At 42.4% G+C, this 22052-nt stretch overlaps 1 protein-coding gene across 2 annotated transcripts in view; it reads right to left on the minus strand.

Annotated features, from left to right (window-relative positions):
* The window catches only part of unc5a (unc-5 netrin receptor A), a 299074-nt gene that overhangs the window by 47474 nt on the left and 229548 nt on the right, over positions 1-22052 (minus strand). For both annotated transcript variants that reach the window (XM_079501568.1, XM_079501567.1), the window contains 3 exons: positions 9720-9962; positions 6253-6363; positions 3505-3705 (listed from right to left, as the gene is read on the minus strand). In XM_079501568.1, the coding sequence (XP_079357694.1) occupies positions 3505-3705; positions 6253-6363; positions 9720-9962 (555 nt within the window). The remainder of the gene's footprint in view (positions 1-3504; positions 3706-6252; positions 6364-9719; positions 9963-22052) is intronic.

A 22052-nucleotide genomic window follows, 5' to 3' on the forward strand; every position in this document is an offset into this window, starting at 1 on the left:
CGATATTTAGAATCAATAACTGACTGACGTTTTTTCCTTTTATATCTCTGAATCAACATGAAAATATTGTAACAGATTATTTTATAATCAACTAAAGTATGATGTACCACTTAACCCTGTACTATACTTTCTTATTTCTTTCATTAATTGCAATCGAGGCATATGTTGGCACCTGGCAGTGAGGAGCCCCCACCGAGAGGACGCAGCACCTCCGTCCTACTCCTCCCGTTAAACATTCCCCGCTCACAGCCACCGGCCCCAGCCCACAGGGGTACATGCAATGACAAAGATCACCGTGCGGCCAAAGCCAGATGCATCGTGATGTATTTGAGGGCCTAGCGTAGAGTCCGCAGTGGTGGGCAGGTGCTTTATCTCTGCGCCACCTGACTGTTAGACCATGTGTTCCTTTTTTGTGTTGTCACTGCTGTTCCTGCTGACATCGTACTGGCTCGCCTGCCAGTGAGGAGCCCCCACCAGGAGGACGTAGAGCCTCCGTCCTACTCCTCTCGCCTAACACTCCCTGCTGACAGGTGCCGCCCCAGCCCGTATCACCCAGCTTCCCTGTCTCAAACAACTGCATACGTATATCAATGTGACAAAAACAAAATAACTTGTCATTCATGAAAAGGAACCTGTGCAGTCCATTACAATTGGTGGACAAATAGTGGAGGTAGTAGACAATTTTAAATACAAACTCAATTTCAGTGAAAATACTGACCAGAGTTTTTAAACTTGTAACCAACGCCTCCTCCTACTACGCAAGCTCAACTCCTTTAGAGTGAGCAAGCATATCATGGAAACAGTCTATAAAAACCTGATAGAGGGAATCTTGACTTTTAACATGGCAATGTGGTATGGCAATTTAAATGTAAAAGGAAGAAGCAAGCTGCAGCGAATAGTGAACCTAGCCTCAAAAATAATTGGGAAGAGACAGAAACAATTAGGCTGTATCTACAAGGAGGTACTTTGTAAAAAAGCTGTCAAGATAGCAAACGACCCCTCTCATCCACTCTGCAGGGAGTTTGAACTACTTCCCTCTGGTAGACGGTACAAAGTACCAAAAGCTAACCGTAACATTTTAAAAAATTCCTTCATACCAAACGCCATTAAGGCACTAAATGATACCATGTCTCGCTAGATTTGTTGTTTTTCCAATGTATTTGCCACTGTTGTCCTGCACTTTTTTGCCATGAGAAAATAATTGTGTAAGTGTTGTTGCTGTTGTTGTAACTGTTTGTTTTTTACTGTTGAGACCGAAGACAAATTTCCACACGTGGACAATAAATGAAACTAACTAACTAACTAACATATTGACACTAGACAAAGCCGGAGAGTTAGGGCACTTTCACACCGGACATGTTTGGTTCGTTTAAAACGAACCATGGTCCGCTTACCCCTTTGGTTCGGTTGGTGTGAACGTGCATCCGAACTCTGGTGCGGATCAAAGAAACGAACCATGGTCCGCCAAAAAAGGCCGGACTCGGTACGCTTCCAAACGAACCACGGTGCGGTTCGTTAATGGTGTGAACACATTTGGACTTTATAGAGGACCAAATACAGGACGATAACCAAAATAGCCGTCGGGTGTCGGCAGTTGTGAGGCTGCATTATTAATTAGTTCTAAAAGCATGTCTTTTTTACGGGGATCACTATTGATTTTAATAGTAGACGCATATATGTCTATGAGTAGAGTAGACCCGCATCCATGTAGGAGGGCTAAGGAGGCGCAGCGCAAATTTAATGGCAGCGTACGAGGTTCACATGCGCAAATATAACAGATGTACAAGTTATCGACACGGAATGGTATGTACGGTATGGTACACGATGTAAGCTTGTAGATCTGTTTATTTTAAGCATGCGCCGCCACCACCACGCAAAGTTATGACGAAGCCTATTTAAAATCATCCTGTCTCGCTCTAGCGCACGGCCGCACGCATAAAGAGCCAATGGAGCAAATGTTAAATAAGCTACACAGGTGGTCCTAAATGATTGATTACATCACTATAGCAAAAGACGTGAAATCTAGGTCAACTGCAGCGGAGCTGTTCTGACTTGAATCTCAATACTAACTGACCAGCACGGCTTCAAGTTTAAACCATAAGATGACATGGAAATGCCCGTCGATTTGATGCGCAGAAATAACATAGGCATATATCGAATCGGGTTAAGGTGCACACATGGAAGAAAAGTCCTTTTTATCGGGATTCGGGGATACCTTGCTGTAGGCTATACGTCTCCGGTGAATTGTATGCAGCAAGCACATTATTGTTCAAACACCTGCTCCTCTGTTCATCTGTTGCTCTTATTTGGCTAATAAAATAATTATTAAGAATTAATGCAATTGCAAGTTGTTGCTGTTCTCTCTCTGTGTGACTGAAGGTTGCGCCCAAAAATTGTAGACAGTGATTTCCCGCACCCCCTCATGTTCTTTTTCCCTCCATCGTAAAATGACCTCTTTTCTTTTTTTCACTATTTGGTTCGCTTAACGTGTCCACGTGTCATTTGTTTATTTGGTACGCTTTACAAAGTCCAGTGTGAACACCAAACGGACCAAAATCAAAATGCAAATATTTGGTCCTTGGTCCTTGATCCGGACCTTCTAAGCGAACTTTGGGTGTGAAAACGGCCTTAGACCTTGCATTCCTAATCCTAATGGACATAACTGGGAAGACGTGAACACAATTAGAACTGTGAACCGCAAGGCGCCACATGCTCATACTCTCTTCTGAAGTGCTGTAAATGTTTTTAAAGCGAGCATGAGCGCTTTCTCTGTGCAGTTAAAGAAAAGAAATACATTGCTGCACTTTCCTTCCGTACACCCAGTGCTGAACGACAATGTGTCTGCATCTTCTGGGGCCTTGGACAGGACTGCCGAAAATACAGTCCACTCATAAATAGACTTGGATAAGAGTTTGAAGACAGCTTCTGTGACTTTGATAAGCTGGGGGCCATGTGTCATTTTAAAATCCTTTCATGCTGGTGGACATAACATGCACTGCTGAGCACCTAAGTACAGCATTGAACTGGTGGACGGTGGGGCAAAGATGGAAATGCTCACGTTGCAAAGTTAAATTCACCATAACCACTTAAACCCCTACATACTTAGTTGATGTCCCCCAGGGCTCTATACTTAGTTGGCTCTTTCTTTCCTCGCTCTACACAAAATCTCTTCGGCCAGTGACTTTTCTCACATGGTTTTGGACCATCAACGGACGGTGAAAAAGGTACAAAGTTATCCAAAGAGGGCACCTACAAATTGACTACAACTCTCAAGCTTAGAATTGAGCTAAAGACCCATTACACGTCCAGCGCACATAATGTCATGTCGCTGGAGTTTTTTTTTCTGTAGGAGAGTAGCATTGTCAGTCATCCGTCGTTTCATCAAACAAACTAAATAACACATTCTGTTAAGGAGCACTTCACCCATTTACAACCTTATCTTTATATGTTACATACAATTGGTCCCCGCTAATTATAAGATGGCACAATGTCCGTCTAGCCCACCTGTGTTGGGGATGGTCAGCCTGCCTCCCAGGAAGTTGAAGGTGCCGAAGGAGGTGTTGGCCATGTCGCGCGGCAGCGTCTTGAAGTAGCCCTGATTGGACGACAGCCTGCTGACGAAGTCGGCCGGGTCGCCGGGGGCGACCAGCTTGCCGTTGTGCAGCGTGTGTGAGCCGTTGGCGGGCAGCGGGTCCAGCAGCGGGCCTGTACACGGACAATACATGAGAATACTCAGAATACTCTGAACGACCGAGACTGAACCTTCAAAAATAAAATGATCGAAAATGTCATTTCAGTGCCACTTTAATGTTTCATTCTAGTCTAAGCTTTATTCCTGCTGTAATATCGAGCGTTCAGGTATAGGCATGGCAATCAGGGTCTCCATGCTCGCCTCACTCATTCTGACTTCATTCTTATTCGCTAATAGTAAATTCATAACATACACTCTCCACATTCAACTTCACTCAGCTCCCTTCATTCTCATTCGCTAACAAGCGAACACAAACATGCACGCCCTAAATCTAATTATATTTTAAGCACTCTTTATGCTCAGCCTCAGCATTGGTCACAGCTCTGTTCCTGCAGCTGTCTCTTATCAAACTCCCTTCACCTTCCCAGCCTCCTCCTTGAGTTAAATTCTGTGGATTGTGTGATGGTATACCTGTGTCTTAACTTATGCCCTTCAATTTTCATGCAATAACTCACACCGCCAAACTGAATGCAATATCATAGCAATAAATGGTTAGATCCTGATGAAAGTGTCTAACTGAAATGCTGTTAGATAACTCCCAGGTCTGTTTTCTGTCTCTTTCTGTTCCATACCACCTGTTGGGATCAGGCCTGGAATTTCATCCTTTTAGGGGCAAGGCCACTTGGCCTTTAGTGTGGTCAAATCTTTGAGGGCACAAAGGCCGAGTGCCAGGGCATCAATTAAAACAACGAGTTTAAGTCCCCGGTCATAATTATTTTAGCTTAAAGGTTTTTTTTTTTCAAGGCGAACATTGGTTCAGAACAGTGCTTCTTAAATAAATAATCACAGCTTTAAATAACAAAATAAAAGTTAACTGTAAAATATTGTAAACATGTCTGCAACATGTATTGGGGTCCCAGTCCAGAGATGAAAATCATAATGAAATAACCTAGGACCCTGTCACCCTAGGGCCCTAGACTAATTCAGATACATTTAATTTGGGGGTCCTTGAAATTAAGGACTGAGGATCACTGGGTTAAACTGTGAGTTAATTCACAGAAAATACAATGACAGCCTACATAACTTTTGAATGAGGGCTTGGTTTAGAAAAGCCTATATTTTGTGCTAAAGTAATATATTGAATAACACAGAAATAAGATTTTCCCATTCAGACACAGAATTAAATTGTCTAAGGAAAAAACCTCATGTCACTCACTGCTACAAAGTTGTTTCAGTTCATTTTAAGCTCTGTATAGAGATTCAAAATGTTACACTTTCTGTTGTAGGCTAGTTGTTGTGTAGTTTGTTAAACACGTAATTTGGAAGCTTAACAATGTTTCATTGACTACAGGCGATAGAGTGAGAGACATGCCCAGCGGTGCATGGGTTGAGACGAGTGGATGTTTTTCTTTTCTTTTCTTTTTAACATGATCACAACTTCAGTTAGTGTCTTGTGTTGTTGTTGTTGGAAGCTGTTGCTGAATTAAGGACTTTTCAGATGGAATAATTTATTTGGAACACTAAAACAAGAAGACACGCAGGAGGACTGCACAGGTAAGAGGAAAGAGGTAGAAGACGACAAGCTCAATTGTTCAACTGTGTAAAACATACGTGGCTCACGCAGTTTATCAATTTGACCCAACATGAAACCTACATTTATAACAGTGAAGGGCCCGTTACTTTAGTATTACCCCGCTCTGAATCTCGTCAGCCATCATCTCCCTTCATGTTTGTTATGAAATAACAGCAGAATAGCAGCGTGGCTGGGCGCTGTGACGTGTGTGTGTGTATGTGTGTGTGTGTGTGTGGCCGCTGTGGCCGTCGTGAAATTACTGCCCTGGTTGGGATCCTGACTTGTGTTAAGAGTGTCTATAATAAGTATAATATACGACATCTACAGGAATAGATAGCCATGATAAGGACCAACCAATCATTTATCATTTATATAGACTCCTCCAGACTTTTATAATGTATGTATGCCCTATAAAATGTATGCTGGCGAGACTTCACCTCCCATGCTGCAGTCTCTGAAAGCTCCTACTGTTATTAAAAACATTGACTCATTCTACTCTTTGCGGAAATTACTTTTTGGGATTCATATTGAATAAGGTTGCTGTCGGGTGGAAACCCGACAGCCCGACAGCCAAGATGGCTACATTTCGGGATTTCAATAAAATAAAAATCTAAAATAGCAGATCTGTCGCATTCCTGAGCCAATAATCCAGTATTTGACAAATTAATGTTAATAGGAGACCAGAGAAAAACTACATGTAAAACAACCTCTTTGTGCCTCTCAGTGATAAGTTGTTTTGTTTGTTTAACCTCTTATATAGTTTTACATTGGTCTCCTATACCACAGTAGCGTAAGAAAATATTTAAAACTAAATACTTTTAAGTAGCCTAGGCAGGCCTAAAGTTACTGAAAGTCGCTAAAATACTTTTAGGTCTTACTACTAAATTAATTAGGTCTTACTAATTATCTTATATCTACTACTATCTACTACTATCTTATAATTATAAAATTATAAAAAACAAGGGTTAGGGGGTTTTCCAGAACAGACCGTTGCTCATGGAGAACTTGGCAGTGTTGTCGTGGCGAGAGCGCAGAGTGCCCTGGTAGCTGGTGGTGGTCGTGGTCAGGTCAGGCTGGATGGTCAGCAGATGAGAGTTCTCTATAGAGGGGCAAAACACCAGCAGAAAACACGTCAAGGCTCCAAGATATATCAAAGATTTGACTTACCTTCATCAAGGTATCATCATGCAAGGTATACATATCACGAGAGAAATTACATATTATTATGTCTATTTGCCAATTGAGCAATCCCATCGGCAAAGCACTGTGAACATTCAACTTGATATGAGCACAGCTGCTCCTCCCCGCCCCTCTCAACTGAACGTTTTCTGTTTATGTACTTCCCAGTAGCCCCTCATGAAACTACTTCTCCCCAAATCCAAAAGGAAAATTTTATTTTCCACCCTGAATGGCAGCACGCCTAATATTATTATTGCATTTAGGCTATGTGCAATAATGCAACTGAAAGTCAAAGTCCAGTGGCATTATATTGACTTTAGTTAGGCTAGATATTTGTTTTACATATTGAATTAATATGTCTTTAGTTTGCTAAACGTAACCTTATTTTTTTGCACTTCATCATTATCGAGTCATATCGTTATCGAGGTATTTAACAACGTTATCGAATATTGCATGCAAATTAATTTGTACTTGTAGCCCTACACACAAGCACACACACACAAAAAGAAAATAAAGACAATGCATGAATGTGGAACAGCAGAATATTTGGGGCTCAATACATGCACACACACGTGCGTGCGTGCGTGCGTGCGTGCGTGCGTGCGTGCGTGCGTGCGTGCACAGTCATATCCTGTAAAGCTGTCACAACACACGCACAACGCTGAGAGAAATGATCCAATCTGGCACACAACCACACATATTTGCTCTCACACAAATACAAATGCTCACTGCTTGTTGACAACACACACAACACCCTGAGCCAGTCGCTTTCCGCCTTCTTCTCTCTGTCTCTCTGTCGTCGTCCCACACACACACACACACACACACACACACACACACACACACACACACACACACACACACACACACACACACACACACACACACACACACACACACACACACACACACACACACACACACACACACACACACACACACACACACACACACACACACACACAGTTGCCAGCTTTGGCGAGAGAAATAAGCAAGGAAAACAAGCCCGAAAGAAGCGACCTAGGCCAAGAGCACTTTAAACCTACGTATATACATCGGCAATTTGATCTACAGTACACGATCTGTAGATCTGCTATTTTTTTTAAATGGAAGAAAATAGCCTGCACAATAATCACAAACATTGGAAGCAACTATACAAGCCCAAAAAACTGCAACAACCTTGCTTATAATAAGCAGACATGGCAACACTATCTGATTCTCCCTGTCTCTATTTATCCGTTTCCCTCGCTCTCTCGCTCTCTCTCCCCCTCTCCCTCCCTCCCACCCTCTCCAACATCAACACAATCAATTCCAAACAGAACTGCGAGGGAGAGAGCTGAACCGAAGCACAAAGGCTTGTTTTGTGTTTGTTTTTTCCTGGTGAATCACAGACATTTGCAACATGGCTTGAATCTCCATCCAGCATGCAGTCAGACTCAGACAGACTAGTTGATCCGTTGCATCAAAGTGAGCAGGCAACACTCACAGGCAGGCAGTATGGTTCATCCACTGTCAACCATGAGTTGGCCCAACATAATGGCTAGGGATATCGGCTGAAACCTTGTATCTCCATATCTTATTTGTGTGGTTTTTTATTGTAAATTAACACCCTTACTTGATCATACTATAGTGTCACACAAAAGCATCAAAAGTAGCAGGTACGCAAGCTCAAAACGTGACGCGCGTTTTGACCATGATCTGCTACTTTTGAATTTGAACAGTTTTGGACATAATTAATAAGTAAATAAATAATGATGATGTTTCCACCAGACAGAGGAGATATATTGTTCAGTTCGATACCGATGTTGCATTTTTAAGGCCAATATGACCGATACGGATACGATGACCGATATATCGTGCATCCCAAATAATGAGCCCCATTTGGGGAAAATTCGAAAACGATAAAAGATATTTAATGAATACAGAAAACCAGTAGAGCCCTGAGGGACATCCGGTCAACCAAGTATAGGTATGAAGCGGTTAAGTTGCCTAGTGTAACAGCATATTGGCAATCTTCAGTATCAAAAAAGAAAAGCCTTGGCAACAGGATTTCTTTGTGCGGGATGAACACACAGTCATCAGCAACACATCTGAGACATGCAGTCCAGCCAAGAGCAGATGATGTCAAACGACATCTTGGGTGTAAATAACAAAACAAATACAGTTCATAATAAGTGTCTGGCCCTGGCCCTGCGAGAAGCCTTTCTCAGTTAAACCCACTTCATCAACCCAAATAAACCTGGCCAACCATGAGAAGCGCTTACGCTTACATTTGTGTAACCTGCCTGTGAGAAATGCACGCTGATTGAGTGCACACACACAAGCTGGCACCAAGGCCTGCAGCTATGCGCACGCACATATGCGCACGTACACACGCATGTGCACACACACACGCTCCATCATCAATCTCTCTCAGACTAGCACCCTCTATAAACAGATTCACCACACCACCGCGACCGTACACTAATGAGGGATCAATGTGTTCCATGGTGATGAATGGTCCACCGACCAGACAGACAGACAGACAGACAGACAGACAGACAGACAGACAGACAGACCGACAGACCGACAGACCGACAGACCGACAGACCGACAGACAGGATATGAAGAACAGTGTTTTCGTACTGCTGTTGGGAGGCCCAGACAGACAGACAGACAGACAGACAGACAGACAGACAGACAGACAGACAGACAGCATATACTGTATAAAGAACAGTGTTTTCCGTACTGCTGTGGGGTGGGGGTCTGAGGCTGGACAGACAGACGGACAGATGGACTGCACAGATTTGACTGAGAGCCTGCCAACGCGCAAATTCCAGCTTTTCACCAGAGAAAAACATTTTTTTTCTCCTGAATGGGTTAATAGCACAGGCAGACTCTTCACATACTAGAGCATGTCTGAAATAAGTGTCAGAGCTGAAATCGACATGTAAATATGAAATAAATGCTTAAACATGCAGCTAGGTGTAATGTTAGAGACCACATAAGTGAACCTTTCAACTCGCTGTTTTCTGCAAGACATTACTCTATAAGCCATATCTCCAAAACTGGTGGGTCAAACTGAACAACCAATACAGGTATGTCAATTTGAAGCTATGATTCCCTGCTTTCACATGACATGAAAAAACGAAAATCCAATGGCAGTCCCTCAGTCAAATCTGGTCACATATAATAGAACACTGTGATTCTCCGTATTGCTGTTGGGTGGGGGGTCTGAAAGACAGACAGACGGACAGACGGACAGCACATATAATAGAACAGTGTGTTTTTCCGTACTGCTGTTGGGTGGGGGTCTGCTGCTGCGCTGCGGCCTGTGCGGTGCCCACACACCTGGCTTGCTGGGCTTGATGCCCATGGGCTGGAAGCCGGTGGTGAGGATGGAGGAGTCGGCCACGTCGGCGTCCAGGCCCTCTTTGCGCCGTCGGTACACCAGCACCACCACCACCAGCAGCAGGCTGAGACACAGCGCCACCGCCACCATGCCCACGTACAGAGCCACCTCCTCTGGTCCGCCCGCCGCTGTAGTACAGGAGGGAGGGGGGGGCAGAGGAGAAGGAGAAAAATTGGATTTTTTTTTTAAGGGGTTGAATTGTTAACCAGTCATAAATAAAACACTTTTCTCAAACAGTTTGTGGGGACCCATCATGTTTGGGTTGCCGGGACAGTTTTTATGGGTCGCAACTCGCAAGTAAATGGTAAATGGTGCATTTATATAGCGCCTTCCCTTTATCCAAGGCGCTTTACATAGATTATGCATTACATTCACCCATTCATACACCGATTGTGGCGGAAGCCATGCAAGGTACCAACCAGCACATCGGGAGCAATTTGGGGTTCAGTGTCTTGCCCAAGGACACTTCGACATGTAGACAGGAGGAGCCGGGATTCGAACCGCTGACCCATGGATCATTGGACGACCTGCTCTACCTCCTGAGCCACAGCCGCCCGCGGTAGTAAATATCCTGCTTAATTTATATCTGACTATAAATGCAATATGGAGCTGGCCTGTTCTGACATCATTCTGACGTCTGCATAGACTCCATATTTGGGCATGCCTGACAAAGAACTCCATATATGGGCATAAAATGGACACAGACATAATATAATTTCCAACTTGCATCGTTCCAAGTAGGCCAGTGCCCAACCGGCACCGCTCTATTATATATAAGTCACAACAACACAAAAACAATTCCAACATTTTTCTAAAGAATTTCATGAATAAAATCATAAATCATTTCCATGAATGACTAAAAACAACGTTCAAGAAGTAGTGAAAATAGCAGATTCTGAATACAAGCCCAGAACGTGAGCTTGTAAATCTGCTATTTTCACTAGTTTGGGTCCCGGGCAGAGGCGTATCTACAATAAGGCGAGGGCAGGCGTCCGCCTGTCCAAATCCATTTCTGGCCTGGCCAAAATCCATACAATGAGAAAAAAAAGAGGACAAAAACAAGACCCGAGAACTATTAATGGACAGCTGATTGGCCGTTGCGGTAGAGCGCGACCCTCAATCACCCATTGGAATGTAAATGCATGCCTTTCAGCCTTTGTATCCTACTCGTCTGGAAGGTATATATCCTTTAGTGCTAAGATTGTGCGCAGGGAGACGACAATTAACACATCTTGTCTGCCCAAAACGTAATTCCTGGATACGCCACTGGTCCCGGGCTTACGTCAAATTTGTCTTCTGGATCTTGAGCTAAAAATAAAGTCTGGGAAGCACTGACTTAGACCATTAGAGTTAGTAAACTGGAACCCGAGTTGGCCTCTGTACTGAACCCGAGTTGGCCTCTGTACTTGCAGTGCTTTAGAGTTGGCCTCTGTACTTGCAGTGCTTTGTTAGCCTCTGTACTTGCAGTGCTTTTTCCCGTCATTAAAATAAGTTGCGGACTGCAGATTTAAATTGCTCAAATCAGAATGCCCTCATTGCAGCCACCGAGAGCCTGATTTGATTTGTAATAATCTCCTTCTCGGGGGTTTTTTGCTGCAAAAATGGCCTGGCAGCGAAAACGAGGAGCTCTCCCTCAATGTCATACCACGTAGGTTTGAATAAAAGTTGAATGACTATAAGAAAAATGAAAAAGAAAAATGAATAAATAGCGATGCCCACTGCTGCATTTGCACTAGCATTTTTATTACACCATCCTTGCCAAGGTTCTGCCTGGAAAAATCTGTGTAGGAGGGTCTGTTTAATGGCCCTGCGTCAACTCAACATTTCTCGCTCTGCATCGAAACACTGCATCTCTCCTGAAATGTTTAAATATTGCTGCCGTCGGGCATTAAACCCTGTATCTCCGTGTTTTAATGACTTTCGTCATACAAGAGTGTTGCGTAAAAGTAGTGAAAACAGCCGATCTATATATAAGATCACAACGGTTTGTGTGCGTCTGTGGGCTTGATGAACACTGAACCAATAAAAAGTACTGTATTAATTAGATCTTGTAAATAAAAACAACATGTGCCATTTGAGAACTTGACGTCATGCCATTGACAAGAGAGTCAAGAGTCAAGAGAGTCAGTAAATTGCCAGTGAGACATTTGCTAAGGTGTTGTTATGTAAATGATATTCAGATTATTTTGATTATGATTTCAGGAACAAAAGAGAAAAATTAGCAAGGCTAAACAGTGAAAAGAACCTTGGGAAAACAAGTATTTCCTGAAGAAATGCAGGAAAAGAACAGGAAAGTGTTGGAATGGCACATATGTAGGTCCATTGGAACAGTTTATTTTCTTTCCGCTTTTCCTGAAAAGTAACAGTTTTGGAGATACAAGGTTTCCACCCGCCGGCAGTCTGGAAGGAGACCAGGCTAGTTGAGCTCTAAAACCCTTATGTAAGCAACCCAGTTACTACTGTCGCTGCTTCTGCCTCAACATGGAGTCCAGGACCAACCACCAGACATCAAAAAGCACCACTTTCTTAAGCATCCTCTCGGGATTAGCATACGGCAAGGCAACGCAGAGCGACTGCATCAAATAAACACTGTAGCTATTACATAAATAAACACTTAACACATGGACGCCCATGGACACACACAATGTGTGTGCACGCGCGCGCGCGCGCACACACACACACACACACACACACACACACACACACACACACACACACACACACACACACACACACACACACACACACACACACACACACACACACACACACACACACACACACACACACACACACACACACACACACACACACACACACACACACACACACACACACACACACACACCAAGGATGACCATAAACAAATGAGGGGATTTGCTTATGAAATTCTGGCAACTCTTATTCAGTCTCTCTCAAAAAGAAGGGAGATGCCTGCTAAGCCTCGACAACCATCATCGCTGTGTGTGTGTGTGTGTGTGTGTGTGTGTGTGTGTGTGTGCGTGCGTGCACATATTGAGGGAGAAATGGGATTTTCCACGGCTGTCTTTCCAGCCCTGTGCGGGTGAATGTGGTGGCGGAGGTTTGGTTGGTCGCGGGGGCTCTTTCTAGGGGGCTTTGCGGCAGCCTATCGTGCCCACGGGCAACAGGGGCGTAGCACCGTCTACTCAGCAGTAGCAGCAGCAGAAAGGGAGCACAGCCACTCGGGCTGTGAGGAATGGAGGTGCGTCGCGCAGAGGTTAAGCTGCTGGAGGCTGCTGAGTGTGGTGAGCCAACCGCATGGATCACAGAGAGACAAAGAGCAGGGCTGGGAAGCAACTAAGTACTTTTACTCAAGTGCTGCACTTGAGTACAATTCTTGAGGTACTTCACTTGATCTGGTTTCCATTTTTGAGTACTGAAACCAGATATAATCATTAAGGAAAGTTTATGCATGCATTATGTGTACGATGTAAACTCTTAATTTCAATTATCCAGCCATTCAGTTGGATTTTGGGGGGACCCCCCAAAATAATTTGGTGACTGGAGACGTGTCTCCCTGCCAAAATAACCCCCATAAATAAATAAGTCAATCAAAGAGCTTGAAATTAAAATCAAGATTTTATTTTGTATATGTTTTTGAAAATAACAGATCTACAAGCTTACATCGTGTCGCATTGTATCGCGTTATGAGCTTGTAGATCGGCTATTTTTAAATAGCCGTAGCCTATTTGCTTCTTTTGGGCTTGTTTTCATAGACCTAGTTTATTTCTCTCGCAAAATCTGGCAACATCTGGTGGTGTTGTTCGTTTTTGTCCTCATTCACATTTACAGCAGAGGCAGGGAGGTCCAAATATTCGGCTGTGGGTCACTGGCCTTTAGCCCTCCATGAGAATTGGATGTGGGGACGTTAATGAGAGATGCAGCCGTGGTCGGACCTTGTTCTGTTCAACAGCTGCTTGTGGGGCTGTGAGGGCTCTGTTCACACTTAAACCCCTCTCTCCTCCACCAGCCCTGATGGAAGAAGTACTGAGATATAGTTTGATTTTTTTAATAGCAATACCACAATATAAAAAAAGACTGTTGCAAATAAAAGGCCTGTATTCAAAATTTTACTCGAGTAAAAGTACAAACATATTGGCACGAAAATATACTTGCAGTACCGAAGTTAAGTAAGTACTAATTGGCAGGGAAAGGTAGTAGAAGAGTAGGAAGTAGATACAATCGGTTCGGTTCTTTAGTTATGGGCCTTGAATGAAGCTTGTTTTGACAAAAAACGCAAGAAGAATCCGAGATAAATGCATTTTACTAAATATATTTACATTGAGACGGACTTGTCACTTCCGGTTCATTTCTCGGTTTCCTATCAACCTAGAGCCATTTCATACGTTGGCAAAGAGCGCGTAAGATCTAGCGTAATCAATGAAAACCCTGAAGTGACATCTGGGGACGTCACTGGCGGTTAAGTGTTGGATTTTAAATGACGTCCAGGGACGTCAACGGTGGGGAATGTAACCGACATGTCTCTGTTACCAAGGCCCTTTTCAATCAATCCCTCAGAGAGAGAGATAGAGAGAGCTAAAGGTAAGAGGTTGGTCTCGTGAGAACGTCCAGTAGCCTACATACATACTGCAAGGCTTTTATGATGTCAATAAGACAACACATGATCTGCAGTTTGCTGTGTCTGGCCAGCCGGTCATTCACAATCACAATTGATTACATGTCAGCAGAGCCTCTGAGCATTATATGATGGGCGCTCCTCACAGCCTCGCGCACACGGCAGCCATGATCCCACTACTTAAGGTATCAGATTTTTCCTGAGATAATCACCCATGAAATAGATTCTGGCATTTCTCTTTAAAGACCGCTAGTATGTCAGGAGGCTTTGTTTGGAAAGAAATGAAATGGATTCTTCAGGGGTGGTGGTGGTGATGGTGGAGGGGGGGGGGGGGGGGGGGTGGAGGGGGGGACTACAAGGACGAAAGGATGAAATGAGATGAAATGGGGAAAAAAGAGGAAGAGAAAAACAAGACAGCGGGAAGGCGAGATAGAAACAGAACACAAGATTCCAGTGTGTTTCACCGTTTCCCACCTAGAGTCTTAGCATTTCCACTAATTAAATTGTGCCGTTGTGCAGTCACAGGTTTATTAACACCAATTAAAACTTGTCAAATCAGTATTTCCGAAGCACACGCACGCACGCACACACGCACACACACACACGCTTCCTGCCGAGTGACTGGAAGCGGGTGTGTGACTGTATACACAGTGGCAGAAACATGCCATAGCGCCGGGATGTTCATTAAAATATGTCACATCCCAACCAACATCCGCTGGGTTCGGAGAAGAACCATGCACAACTCTTATAGTGGAGATGATTGCCGCCATGCAAATCCCCACACTGAGTCTGACTGCTACTCACATTTCTTATTTATAAGTAAAAGTATCAATACTGCAATGTAGACAAGTACAAGTAAAAGTCTGGAATTACATTTTTACTTGAGTAAAAGTACTAGTCATAAAAATGTACTTAAAGTACCAAAAGTAAAGTACTCATTATGCAGGATATCAAGTTTTAAAATCTTTTGAAAATAGCAGATCTACAAGCTTGTAGATTGTCTATTTTCAAATGGTCGGAATGTATATAGGCTGAAGTGGTTAATGTATGTTGTTTTGTAATAATCATCCAAATCTAAAGTAACTAAAGTTTTCAAATAATTGTAGTGGAGTAAATGTACAACATTTGTCTCTGAGATGTAGTGAAGTAGAAGTCATAGTATTGGAAAAGTAAAAATACCTCAAAATTACAGTACAGTAAATGTACTACTTTACACCACAGGAAAAGAGAAGGGAACCTGCACTCATATGCTCCAAAAGGTATATGTATTGAAGCTTTTGGAGCATATGAGTGTGCGTGCAGGTTCTCTTCTCTTTTCCTATGTCACTTTTTGTCTGTCTGTCTGTCTGTCTGTCTGTCTGTCTGTCTGTCTGTCTCGCTCTCTCCCTCGGAGAGATGTGGCGATATGAGCTTATACATGTATATCGTCTATTTTTGAGGGGCTCTAGTATTGGGTCTAATGGTTAATGTATGGTTAATGTATGTTGACTTGATATTAATCTGCAAGGTTAACATGTAACTGCTGTTGTCAAATATTTTTTGGGGAGTAAAAAGTACAATATTTGCCTCCGAAATGTAGTGTAGAGTCGAAGTATAAACTAAAGTATAAAAAACTCGAACAAAGTAAAAACAAATCCCTCCAATGTGTACTGACTACTGAAGTACTTGAATAGTTAAAGAACTATTCAGGAGCATAAACATGGCCTTGCTTGTGTTGTGGCTCAAACCAAAAAGGCAGCGAGGTGACCTCTGATGCATAGATCCAATATCGTCTATTCCCTTCCATACAACATCTCTGACCCAAACACAGACAAGCATCTCTGTCTCCGCTATCGCTTCCCTCTCTGTCACTCTGCCTTTTGTCTGCTCTGTAATCTCTCCTGGGCCTTTATCAGTGGCATCGCTGACGTAAGTTTTTATCTGGGCTACCAGGTGTGACAGCGCAACGATCGAACCCCACTCTAAGCGCGGAGGCCGCCCGCTCGGCGGCTCGCGGCCCTTTGCTGCCCCCCGCGCATCGATTTCCATGAAGCCGGACGGATAATTGAAAGGACGTCCATCACGGTTTAATTGACACGGCTAATCAGGTTTTATAATTGGATGAGCTCGACTTTATTTCGCTTCTGGTGCTCTCCCTCTCTCTCTCCGTGTCTCTCTCTCTCACACAGACACATTTTTTCCCCTCTATCCTCTCTCTCTCTCCTCCTGAGGTCCTCATGGCTGAGTCACTCCTCTAACACTTGACATAATTGGCAGAGTGAAGCCCTTTTCCATTCTCAGTCCATGACCTCACTCTCTCCCTCTGTCTGATTGACACTGGCTTTCTGATAAACTATGGATGTGATTAGCTGACCCTGGGCAAGTCTCTCTCTCTCTCTCTCTCTCTCTCTCTCTCTCTCTGTGTGTGAACTTGAGTTTAGAGTGCTGGGATTGGCTCAGGGCCAGGCTGGTCAGGGATGCGTTGTTCCTGACATCAGTGTGACTGGCGTGGGCGCGGCGTTCATCTCCCGTGGTGACGGTGGTGATGGTGCACCAAAGCTTCAGCTATAGAGCAGTGATTCTCAACCTTTTCCTTCGCACTCTGTACAATGTGTACATGTGTTTATTGTATTTTTTGTGGATTTTTCTTATTGCCCTGATTGATTGCTAGCAACCAAATGAAATGGAATGCATGGCATATCTTTTCAAATGGGGGTCTACAGAGTGGACTAACATTTGACAATTTGGGGTTCCTTGACGGCACAATGTGTAAACACAACACAGCCTTATACAGTCCAGTAACCTGTCGGGTGGAAACCTCATAATGTCCAAAACTGTTACTTTCCAGGATTCTGATTCCAAAACAGCAAAAATAGCATATCTACAAGCTCAAAACGCGTCGCTTCGCACCATGTTTTGAGCTTGTGCATCTGATACTTTTGTGTTACGCTGTAGTATGATCGTTTATGAAAAAACATAAAACGTATATGGAGATATGGTTTCTGCCTGACAGCAACGATATACCTGCTCTTCCATGTTGAATGCTGATAAATAAAATGCTACACAGATTACCCCACGTCTCTCTCTCTCTCTCTCTCTCTCTCTCCCCTCCCCCCCCCATGGACATTTATCAAGGGCCTGGCATATATTTCATCCCATGGCCAGTCGCAGTCAGCCCGCCCCAAGATGAATAACACTGGAGTTCTTGAGGTCAGGGAAATATGGCTACTAAAACTCTCAAAGTGAACGTGACCATTACTATCTCCCACAATACAGTCGTCCCATCTCTCCGTGAGTCACCGTGAAATATGGCTCCCGAAACAAACGCTCAGGTCGTTTTTCAATGGCACACACACACACACACACACACACACACACACACACACACACACACACACACACACACACACACACACACACACACACACACACACACACACACACACACACACACACACACACACACACACACACACACACACACACACACACACACACACACACACACACACACACCGATGCATAATCCCAGCCATGGAAAGTAACTAAGTACATTTAGTCAGGTACTGTAACATTTTAGGTACTTTTAAATGACCTCTTTTTTTGGTGCTTTGTATACTCTATATCCTACTCAGGCATAAGATTATTATTATTTTTTTAACCCCACTACAATAATTTGACAGATTAAATTCACAATGTAAATTTCGTATTTTTACATATTATCACAAAACACACATTAACCAATTAAGCCCGCCAGAAACGTAGTGAGCGTAAATAAGCTTTAGTCTAGCAGTAGCAGCCCGCCAGAACCGTAGCCTACATTTTCTAGTCTTTATATTCTTTAATCCATGTTTTGATCGGATCACATCGGTAGCTGTCTCCCGTTAGCATCCCAGTGTAAAGTGTGACAGTGGCCATTTTAACCCATTTAGACCATACGACGTGTGGGAACGTCATAACTAATCCAACCGACTGGTTGCTGGGACGTGTACACACTAGGACGTGTACACACTAGGACGTGTACACACTAGGACGTGTACACACGCTCTCCGTGGTTTTGACCAGATGGATATACTAAGCTCTTCATTTCTGACTTCAACATGCCTCTCGTTCAAAATATGAAGCGAGCGATCATCAGCGACTTTTATCGTAATCTTAGCTATATGCTGCTTTCAATGGCCTGTATCTCCAAATCGGCGCAATTAATGTCGTTTCTGGTGAAAACAAGGTTTTTCAACGGCGAGACATCAACAACCAGTCAAGACACCACACACACACCATTATGTCATCGTAACATCCGGTTATTGATATTTGGCTCTTCAAAATAAGGGTTGAAAGGGGAAAAACCTTGGCAATGCATGATAAATACATGAATTAGTCCTGGTGGGGATTTGGTTAAGCCCTATTTTAGTTTCCCATTTGAAAATAGCAAACATAATTGTGACTAAATTTGACTGAGGGACTGCCATTGGATTTTTTTGAATTTTCGTTTTTTCATATGAAAGCAGGGAATCATAGCTTCAAATTGACATATTGGTTGTTCAGTTTGGCCTACTAGTTTTGGAGATATGGCTTAAAGAGTAATGTCTTGCAGAAAACAGCGAGTTGAGAAAACAGGCTTGAAAGTTTCACTTTTGTGGTCTCTAACATTACACCTAGCTACATGTTTAAGCATTTATTTCATATTTACATGTCGATTTCAGCTCTGACACTTATTTCAGACATGCTCTAGTATGTGAAGAGTCTGCCTGTGCTATTAACTAATTTTGGAAAAAAAAAAAAAAAAGTTTTTCTCCTCTGGTGAAAAGCTGGAATTTGCGCGATGGCAGTCTCTCAGTCAAATCTGGTCACATATAAGGCTCACAGGGTTGTGAGCTAGCTGTGGCAACTGGCGGGCCAGGGGCCACATACGGCCCCCACCTTTGCTTAATGTGGCCTGCAGGTTAATTACTAGTATTAGATCTAGCACTCAACTCTGAGAGTCATGATGTTAAATCACTGTTTCTTGAAATACCCTCTTGTGCCATTTTTGATGGTAAGCATGTTGTCATAGGCTGCATATACAAGCCCCCAGAATCAAACATTGAACATTTCAATTCTAGTCTTACATGTGTACTGGACAAAATTAACCGAGAAGGTAAAGTATGTTTCCTCTTGGGCGATTACAATATAAATCTATTTAACAGTGAGTCTTCTTCACTCACTGCAGAATTTTTGAATACTCTGTATGCAAACTCCTTATACCCCTTAATTACTAAACCTACTCGAGTGACTTCTTCATCTGCAACCCTTATTGACAACATATTTACTAACTCTCTTAATAATGTATGGAAATCTGGTGTCTTTCATTCTGATATATCTGACCATTATCCTGTGTTTCACTTCTCATCAAAACCCTCAGTTAACCACCAGGAGGCAGACAAAGCGCTAAGGTTTAGAGTGTTTAACAAAATAAATGTTGACCGATTTGAGAAGCTGATTGATGACATCCTATGGGATGATGTATACACTCATGATGATTTTGAACAAGCATATCAGTAATTTTTGAAGTACTTTAACCCTGTATTCAACAGGTGCTTTCCTCTTGTCAGTAAAAAAGCAAACAAGGTCTGTGCATTTAGAAAACCCTGGTTTACACCAGATCTCCATAAGTCTCTGAAAGCTAAGAATAAGTTGTATAAGAAATTCATCTGTAATCCATCCCCAATTAATATAGCAAATTATAAGAAATATCGCAACAATTACAATCATCTTGTTAGAACTGCTAAGAAAAAGTACTTTTCAGACAAATTTAATGAGGCTTCAAATAACATCAAAACCACCTGGAGAGTCATCAACCAGCTTCTAAATAGGAAAAAGGCTACAGCCACTCTCCCATCTCAATTTGTTGATGAAAATAGAGTTTACTCCGACCCATCTGACATTGCATATGCTTTTAACAATTATTTTGTTAATATTGGTACAGTTCTACAGCCGGGTCTCCATCTGAGTTTCTGACAGGTCACCATCCTTCTATTCAGAGCTTCAAACCTCCTACAGAGAAGGAAATCATGGACATAATTATGTGCATGAAAGACTCAGCTGCTGGTCATGATGAGATCAGATCTAACTTAATCATTAAAACTAGAAATTCAATTGTTAAGCCTTTGACCCACATTTTCACCAAATCTTTAGAAACTGGAATAATACCCAATGACCTTAAAATTGCCAAAGTAGTTCCTGTCTACAAATCTGGAGACCATAGTGTATTTAGTAACTACCGCCCTATTTCTGTTCTCCCATGTTTCTCAAAGATTCTGGAGAAATTAGTCTTTAACAGAATGATGGAACATCTGCAGGACCATAACATACTGTATGAACACCAATATGGATTTAGGAAAAATCATTCTACAGAAATGGCTATTCTTCAATTGGTTGATAAAATTCACACTGCATTCAATAATAATGAATACGCTTTGGGATTTTTTCTCGACTTATCTAAAGCATTTGATACTGTTAATTATGATATTCTTCTTCAAAAGTTACTACACTATGGATTTGCTGGAATCACTCATACATGGTTTTTTAATTATATTCATAACCGTCAACAATTTGTTAGCATCAACGGTAAATCATCAGAGAGTGCCTCCTTAAAATGATGATAAAATGATTTGGCTGCGGCTTTGTCCTTGTTTCCTGTACTTTTTGCAGATGATACTAATTTATTTATTTCACATACTGATTTCTCAGCTCTAATGGCAAAGGCTAATCACAATCTTGAAAATATTTCAAAATGGTTTAAATTAAACAAATTATCACTGAACATAAAAAAAATCGAATTGTATTATATTTACATCAAAAAATAAAAAGTATTGTAATTCTAACACCTGTCTGTCTATAGGAGATGATCCAATTTCTCAGGTTACATCAACAACCTTCCTTGGTGTAATTATCCATGAAAGACTAAGCTGGACAAACCACATTAGCCATGTCTGTAAGAAAATATCAAAATCTATTGGCATTATTGGCAAATTCCGTAGTCTGGTTAATCAAAACTGTCTCCCAACTCTTTATTATAGCTTAATTTATCCATATCTTATATATTGCAATATCATTTGGGGAGCTACTTATAATACTCATCTTCACAAACTCCACATGTTGCAAAAAAGATTCTGCAGGATTGCCACATACAGTGATTGGTCTGCTCATTCTGCCCCTCTTTTCAAACAACTCAATATTTTACCACTCTTTAATTTAAATACATACCTAACCTGCAACTTTATTTTCAAAGTATTGTTCCAGCCAGTTTCATTTTCTTTGCCATGTAAAGACCTTTTCCAGTTCAACAGTGATGTGCACCACTTCAATAAGAGACAGGCAAATCATTTACATCTCCCAAAGTTCCGTACTGGTCTGTGTCAGTTTTCCATCAGATACAGGGGGGCCCAGCTATGGAACACCTATACAGCAATCTCATCAAATTCTACTTCATTAAATAATTTCAAACATAAGTTTAGGACCCACTTAATTGACCAGATTACTTAATTATACTTCTTTGTATCATCTCTTCTTTTCTCTAATCATGTAGATAACCTATAATTGTCTCCACCAGGCCGAAGACATGGGGAGAGAGTATGTTTTGCACTCCGTCCGTCCGTCCGTG

Source organism: Electrona antarctica (genome assembly GCF_951216825.1).
Source record: "Electrona antarctica genome assembly, chromosome: 1".
NCBI lineage: Eukaryota > Metazoa > Chordata > Actinopteri > Myctophiformes > Myctophidae > Electrona > Electrona antarctica.